The sequence below is a fragment of the Limulus polyphemus genome, unplaced genomic scaffold, assembly GCF_000517525.1.
Source record: "Limulus polyphemus unplaced genomic scaffold, Limulus_polyphemus-2.1.2 Scaffold1527, whole genome shotgun sequence".
In the NCBI taxonomy this organism is placed as follows: Eukaryota; Metazoa; Arthropoda; class Merostomata; order Xiphosura; family Limulidae; genus Limulus; species Limulus polyphemus.
The window spans coordinates 59,419-67,796 of NW_013667137.1; the positions used below are offsets into that span (position 1 = coordinate 59,419).

Here is an 8,378-nt window from a genome sequence, read left to right on the forward strand (position 1 = left end):
GGTATGGCCAGGTGGTTGAGGCGCACGACTCGCAATCTGAGGGTCTCGGGTTGGAATCCCCATCCCACCAAACATGCTCGCCCTTTTAGCCGTAGTGAGTTATAATGTGACGATCAATCCCGCTATTCGTTGGTAAAAAAAAAAGTAGCCCAAGAGTTCGCGGTGGGTGGTGATGACTAGCTCCTGTCTTTCACTGCTAAATTAGGGATGGCTAGCGCAGAGAGCTCTTGTGTAGCTTTGCGCGAAATTCCAAACAATCCAACCCAATTCAGTGTGAAAATGTCATTTTATTCGCTGATGTTTTTTTTTTATTACTTTTAGGCCCTCTGCTGGAAATGCTTATACTTCGTTGCACTACAGCTTGGAATTTCGCGGAGAATTGTGGTCGTTGTTAAGAAGGAGCTTATCAAAATGAGGCCTAAGGGTACAAGTGAATGAAGAGTGAACTGGCGATGTAGTATTCGTCTTTCATTTCTTGAAATATGTAACCTTAAATTTATGACAAATGCGTAATTATATAATTCTACGCAGGAAGAACATGGGTTCGGAGCGTTAGCTTATGTTGATATAGGCTAATTTAATTTGTAAAAGAAGTTTGCGACGCTATTTACTTTGTTCCTTTTCGAGTTTTTGTGTTGAAATTGAACAATGTATGTTATTTACTTATTGTGACTTTGTATTGATTTACAAATACAAATTAGTTTACAATCACAGTGACTAATTTAGTCAGTCAGAAGTACTAAAAGTTAGTAACACCAGCAGTACTGTAAGTGTAACAGTGTATGTTAACTGAAGTTATGCGTGCAGAATATTCATATTTGAACTGAGTGTGTTGGAACAATCTTCACTCCAGTTATTACTATTAAATTGGCACCAAGACTTAACGATAATATCAACTTCAAAAGTATACTATACGTCATAATGATTCGTATTCATACTCATTCAAAGTTCATTACTTCAATACCCGTTTGATTGGGCTTGAGTTTGAAATTGAATTAAAATTATAAATTCATAAACCATTCTGTCTTACTTTAGTCTGAGAAGAGACAGAAGTTTAAATTTAAAAATAATGGTGTTGATTGGGAAGATAATACTAGTAGTAGTAATAGTTGTCTGTATGAAAGTTTCATTTTTCTGTTTCTTTTGAAATTCAAAATACTTAAGCTTATTGTTATGTACTACTACTAGTACCACAACTGTGGTCTGTACTTGCAGTCTCAAGTTTTAAAGAGTTGTTATAATGTGTGAATTCAATTTTTTACACTGATTACAGTATTGTTGAGTACTATATGACTACTAAGCCTAAGAAATATTTTTTTTTACAATTATTAGTGTTTAGATTTGCTAAACTGCACACTTTATCATGTGTAAATGTATGTTGTGAACATAAGTAATAATATGATTAAAAAGGTAAATTAAACTTAGTTTACATCTTAAAATTAGTATTTTAAACCTAAAAATATTTTTATTAATTATTTTTTCAAGTAAACATGTCATCCCGAGGAACTTACTATAATAGACCTAGAGGAAGAGGAGGAATCAAACCTAGGGGAAGGGGTTATATCCCAAGAGATAGAAGCCGAGGAAAACAGTTTAATAAATCTTACCATCGTGATGACAGATATTACAAATATAGTAAAGAAAAGTATGAAAGTTTGAGTAGAAGACATGATAGGAGACAGTTATTCTTGCATAGCAGATCTCGGTCTCGTTCACATAGCCATGATAGGCCTAGCTATAGCCATTACTCTCATGGACGTTCCAGATCAAGATCACGGTCGTATTCTAGATCTCCTCCTTATCATCAGAGTCAATCTCCTTCATCTTCTTACCATCAAAGCCATTCTCCATTTCTTCAGCATAATCATTCTCCATCACCATCTCAAAAATCTGAAGAGAGAGAATTAGTTGGAAGACTTAAGCCTTTTTCAACTAGTAGTACTAGTAGGTTGCAGACACCACCAAAACAATCAAGAAAGTATCAAGAGGTAATTATAATTTTAAAAATGTGTATAATTTTATTATAGGTATAATTGGAAGTTTATAAGTTAAAAACCTCTCATTCCATTAAGGTTGACTTTAATAGGTCAAATGGTTTGCTGTTCTTTTCTTTCATCATTTTTTATTTTCTGAAGTGTTGTATCATATTTGTAAATGTTTCATGTTTTATAGATACCTCTTAAGTAAGTAGGCTTAAAATATTTGCTAGAAAATCAAATAAAAATTTTCCCTGTTTGTGCTACTTCATTAGTCAAAATTTTTGAAATATTTTGAAAGTTAACAATTGAAAAGAGTAATTTCTCTGAAAATAAATATGGGTTTTACTTAAGAAGGTTGATATTTAAGGAAATGTTTTACCTTGAAAGAATCTTCATGAGTTGTCAAGCGTTTCAAAATTGTGAAGAAGAAAAAGATATTTGTTCTGAATGAGATCATCAATTACCAACTTCCATATGTATGAGTATGTATCCATAAACCTTTGGATGACTTAAGATTATAGTAATGGGCTAATACTATTAGTAATAGTACAACCATTCCTTGAGTTTATAAAACTAAAAGTAGTTTACCACAAATATTTTAATCTTCTTCCAATCTTTATCTCTCACCACTCACTCTCAAAAAAACCTACTATTGAACAGCATCATTTCAATCATCTAACAATCTTCTACATTCAAAAATTGCCTCTAGATATTCACATCATTGAAAAATAACCCAAGTACAATGTAGCAACTAGAGAGTGAAGATATTTGAGAGCTAACACTTGAAGTTTTTTGAATATCTCGTTTAATTTTAAGAAACTGATTAATATTCTTATTCATAGTTATTTTGAGTAAAGAACAATATAAGTTGATTTTATAAGATATAATGAATTATTTTTATACTAAATATTATTAGCAGTATTAAGCCTCTAAATTATGACTTTGTTACCCAAGTATTACTAATTAAGATTAGATTAGGCTTAACAAGTGTACCACTACTTTAGTTGCAATTCAGCTCATCAGTAAGTTATAAAACAGACAAGTAAATTCTGTTAAACATAAATAACACCCATAGACTAATTATATGTCAGTTCTATAATTTAAGAATAAACTTAATTAATGTCAATATAAAGTAGCAATAAAAGTAAAATAGTGGAACATAATTAGTTCTCAAAAATTAGGCTTCACAGAGTTATCAGTAAGCTTCTTTTATTTATAGTATTTATGGTGCTGATTATTAATTCCCATCTTACTGTGGTTAAGAGTAATGTAGATGTGAAAAGCTTATAGTCTGTAGAATGAGATTGATGTAAGGAAAGGATTTGATTGGAGAAATCTGGCCTTGCATGCACTTAAAAAGAAGATATTTTTGAAGATGTACAATTTGTTCATAAAGTGTGCAGGTTGAAGAAGAAATTGGAGTTCTAAATTCATTACTGGAAATAGAAAAAGAGAAGTGTAAGTTGTGGGATATGGCAACAGAATTTAAAGAGAAACTAAAGCTTTTACTTGAAATGGATACAGTAATTAAAATTAGCATTTAGGAAGTTAAATATTTAGGGCTAGAAGTAGTGAATTTAATTATAATGAGCAGGTCCCATTTACTCTTTCAGTACAGGCTCAGCCCCTGGGACCGACCTCGTAACCATTTTGTGCTTGTTATAATTTTCATGCTATTACTTTTAAATTAGTAAGCGTATATTAATGAAATTTGGCAGATTATCAGTAAACGTTACAATGCTTTTATACACAAAATATCAGTTTTTTTTTTATTAAGTCTTAAGATTTGTAAAGCAATGTTTTTCTTGTGCCTTTTTTTCTTTTTGCAAGTTGCCTATCCAACATGCAAAGTAATTTTTATTTTAAGATTCAAAATGTTTTTATGCATCAGAAAATTTTAAAATTTCACATGCAAAATCTTTATAATATCCAGATATTTATCAAACATTTCTTAAGAAAAAACTTTATATTTTATATGATATTTTCAGTAATGAACTTGTGTACAGGTTCGGTTGACTTGCACGATCTCATAACCACCATAAAAAATTAGGAAATAAATATAAATGATGCCTCTTGCATTCTAGAATGACAGCAAATTATAACATGAAAACATAAATGTTTAGGCTAAATAGCTTAAATCTCATAACATTATACATTTATATATATTTATTATATTTACCTTTCAGCTGTGCTTGGCTAACAACACAGAAGTTACAGTGATGTGGCACTCGTGTTATTGTATCCAATAACATAAAACTGACCTTTAGTCTTTACAAAATAACCTGTCTTGGCTGTGTTTTAGTAGACTAGTATTTTGTAAAATACAATTATTTCAATTATTATACGTTATATATGTATATAGATTATTGTTATTTTGAAATAAGTTCTTAAACTTATTTTTTTAAAACATAGAACAGTCAATAAAGAAGTAAAGCAAACAATTATCTTTTCTAGTTACGACCTTTGTGCTTGGTTGCTGCTTGATGTAGTTTGCTAAGCCTTTTAAAATTTATAATTAATAACATTTGTTGGTAGAAAGCAACATTTGCCCATTTTTTCAGAAACTGGTAACTGTAGAAGTACCTCAGTAATCACATAGATTTCTTATATTTTCTGTAAGTGTTTATGCATAATTATTATTGTCAGTTTTGATGCAAGAGCAATGCAGGTAGTTAACATATATACATTTTGCAAAACTTTAATTTTGGTGAAACTTTTTGTTCAGATTTTTCTAAATATTGATAGTGGGTGAATGAAAGCAAAGAATAATGTGTGATAATATGTTAACCACACTATATCTACCATATTCAGTGCTGACAAGACACTTTGTCCAGTAGGGCTTATCAAACTGGCTGGGATAGAATAGACGTATTGATGATCTAGGCACTATTTATATCATCAGTTGCATGAGTAAGTGTAATGGTGTGTTTGAATTTGATTAAATAATTGCAATGTAATTATTAACACTTTTTAGAACTGGGCAAATTAGTCCTTTACCCATGAGTAGTAATTACATTGATTAATGTCTTGCCACTGGTCTTTATACTCCCACTAAACTCCACATTTTCCATGCGGTATCGCTGCACTGTAGCATACGAAAACCCACCACCAATTGTAGTGTGACACATTCTCCTAGTGCAGCTGACTCCCTATGTGCAGTAAAACACAATCTTCACTTCTCACTCGTCACCTTTTTTGTTTTTTTGGTGTACAAAGTTTATGAACTTCAAAAAACTTCTTCACTACTTTTTTTTGTGGACTTGAAAAATTTCCCAAGTTATTTGTTTGGAATTTGTTATTTAGTGTATTGTATTTCAAGTGAATTTCATTTTGAGTAATTTCCTTAAATGACTTATTATGAATTTATAGTTCCATGTCTCTACTACTACAGCTTCAGACACTATCAGTGACCAACAACCTAACGTGATGGTATAAAGTCCATTGTTACTGGCTGAGGATATTTTGGCCCTTTTGCAATGTGAGATGTCTTCTTTCATGCAGGCTGAGGGGCCTCCTGACCATCAACCATTTTTCCCCCCTTCTTGAGTGACCTGGAACAGGATATTGATGATTTGGACAGCCTTTTTCCTCCTCTTTCTCTTGCTGTGGTCTTTGTTCTCAGACTGTGGATGCACTATGACCTTCTTCTTTGTTTTTGGAGTTAGTTTCACAGGTATGTTCTACATTGTCTTTGTTTCCCATGTCTTATTGCCTTCCCTTTTGACAAAAGCGTCTACTGCCAAATAACTTGTTCTTCCTCCCTCACCTAAAATCGTAGTCCATGCTGAGTGCTTTGCCCAACAGTTGCATTCAGGGGTCAACATGTCATATCCCCAATGCATGGCAGAGGTTCATGCTTTGGCTTACCACCATCTGGCATATTCTTTCTGGATACTCAACATTTGGATTCACTCCTTCCCATTTGGATGTCGGACTCTGACACTTCTATGCATTTTCCATGGGCACAGGTTTCCCACCTTTGCTTGACTTTGATATCTCTCTTTCGTTACTTTTCTTCCATATGCCTTTTGTCTGAGGCTATCCATTATTCCCCTGACAGGTTTTTGGCAGATGCCCATTCCCTCTTCTTCTCCATGTAGGTGTACTTTGGCTCTTTCCTTTCACACTTGGCTTCTTTGTTGTTTAGACCTCTTAGGTCAGGATGCCCTCTCTTAACTCATACATCTCCCCCTATCTCTTTGCATGACTTATGCATGGCCCCCTTTTTATGATATTTGGGGGTCTTCCTGTCTCTTTGTAGTCAAGAGTGGAATCTGCTCATTTGCAATCTTACCTCTCTTCTCTAGCTGCTTGTTTATCACAACCTTCCCCTACTCCTGTTCCTGTGTCATGCTGTACTGTTGTTCACCACTGACTCACATGGTGCCAATGGTATAGGTGACTGTCCTGTTGGATCAGGTCCAGATTTTCACTTTTTGCAAATATTTGGGAGTAATTTACCACTGACCCTTGGGTTCTTCAGATCTTATCAGAAGGACTTTCCCTTTTCCCACTTCCCATATCCTCCTTTCCTGTTCGTTCCCTCCCTCCTTGGGATCCTCTGTCTAGCTAACATCTTTCCGAGGCAGTACAGGATCTTCTATTCAAGGGTGCTATAGAACCAGTAGTTCCTACTCTTTCTGGTTTATATTTCAATTTTTTTTATAGTCCTCGAGAAGACCAGGGATTGATTTCATTATATCGATCTCTCCTGTCTGAACTATTATTTGGTAATTGCTCGGTTCACTGTGGTGTCTTTCCTGTCTCTTCATCTGTCTGTTCTCACCCTCCGACTTCACACATAGCTTTTGTCCGGTCTCTTGCCCAAAATTCCAGACTTTCCACTTGGGTAGCATCCATTCATTACCACTCCATCTGGTCCTCTTCCTTGTACTTGTACCAATGTAAGTGGTGTATATTTCCTGTTGGTCTATTCATCAAGGAGATATCCCTTCCTCTTCTTCTGTCCCTCGTCTTTCTGACTTTTTTTATCTGGCTTTTCAATAATGTTCTGTTTTGACCATTGCCTGTTACAAAGCTGCATTATCGTTTACCCTTTGTTTTTCCAAATTCTGACATGTTTTTTCCCCACCTGTTATTTTCTGCTTGTTTTGCTCTTTTTGTCTCCATCGTCCTCCTTGACTTACTCGCTTGCCAGATTGGGATCTTAATGTTGTTCTCCATGCCCTTTCTTTACCTCTGTTTGAACTTTTAGCTTCCTGTTCCATTTATCAGCTATCTTTAAAAACCTTGTTCCACCTCCTGTTAGCTTGTGGACTTCGAAGGTTGGATGTGTTTGCCATTAATGTCTTTCACATCCTTTACCACTGCATCCATGTTCTCCTTTAACCTGATTGTATCTTCCTACCAGAAACCTCTGCTGCATGGTAATGCTGCCTTCCTTTCCTTCCATTAAATATATATATATATTTCTGTTCTGATCCTAATCACCTCCTGTGTCCAGTGAGGGTTCTGACATGTTATGTGAATCAAATGATTCCTTTCGGTGTTCCCATTTGTTTATACACTGAAATCCTTCAGTTTCCTGTTGCCTATCTCCTGTTACCCTAACTGTTTGGGTTTGGCAACTCATCATATAGCCTATTCCTCCTTGTCTCCTTACTCCCATTGCCTTTTCCATGTGTCTGCTAATCAGATTTATTGCCTCACAATGGTTTTGGCTACTTGTATTCATTGTCCTTTGGAGATTATCTATTCTGGCATGTGTCATATTATATATATGATATTGTATACTTCCTGTCCCCATCTTTCACCCATTGGTTCATCTATGAGTAGGTAAGTGTCATTTTTCTACCTAATTCCATAATACAAGGCAATTTTTCTGATTCTTCTCTGTGGTGAGTAATGCCTGTCCAGGTATACTAATTCTTAAATTGTGCGACCGTTTCATCACTAACACTCACTGTTGATAATATTTTCCTAAACCAAAAATATATTTTCTATAGATACTTGCCTCTTCTCACTATTCCCACCCATCCTCCCCACTTTTGGTGTGTTTATATTTTCTTGCATAATCTCGAAGTGAAGATTGGGTTCTACTGCATAGAGGGAGTCAGTTGCACCAGGAGGGTGGGTCACACTCTTATTGGTGGAGGGTTGTCACATGATTATTTGCATGTTACACTGCAGCTAAAGCATGTGGAGATTAGTGGGAGTATAAAGGCTAGTGGAGAACAAAAATTTTGTGCATATATACACCTGGAAAAAAGTTAAGCACCCCCAAATATTTTTCAGGATTGCTTATTGAAAATAAGTTTTAATTTTCATGATGTTGAGCAATGTTCATAATTTCAAACATAATTAAAAGGATGTGAGCGTTCAGGTGTAACATTTAAATCAGGCGCGTTTTTTCCCCACGTGCAACTTGCTCCCTTCTTC

General features: G+C 34.6%; 1 protein-coding gene across 1 annotated transcript in view; it reads left to right on the forward strand.

Moving 5' to 3' along the window:
- The first annotated feature begins 321 nt into the window (after positions 1 to 321).
- The window catches only part of LOC106463948, a 59,149-nt gene continuing 51,092 nt past the window's right edge, over positions 322 to 8,378 (forward strand). Inside the window, exons 1-2 of the mRNA XM_013924037.2 lie at positions 322 to 650; positions 1,486 to 1,988. Of these exons, the coding sequence (XP_013779491.1) occupies positions 1,491 to 1,988 (498 nt within the window). The 5' untranslated portion in view covers positions 322 to 650; positions 1,486 to 1,490. The remainder of the gene's footprint in view (positions 651 to 1,485; positions 1,989 to 8,378) is intronic.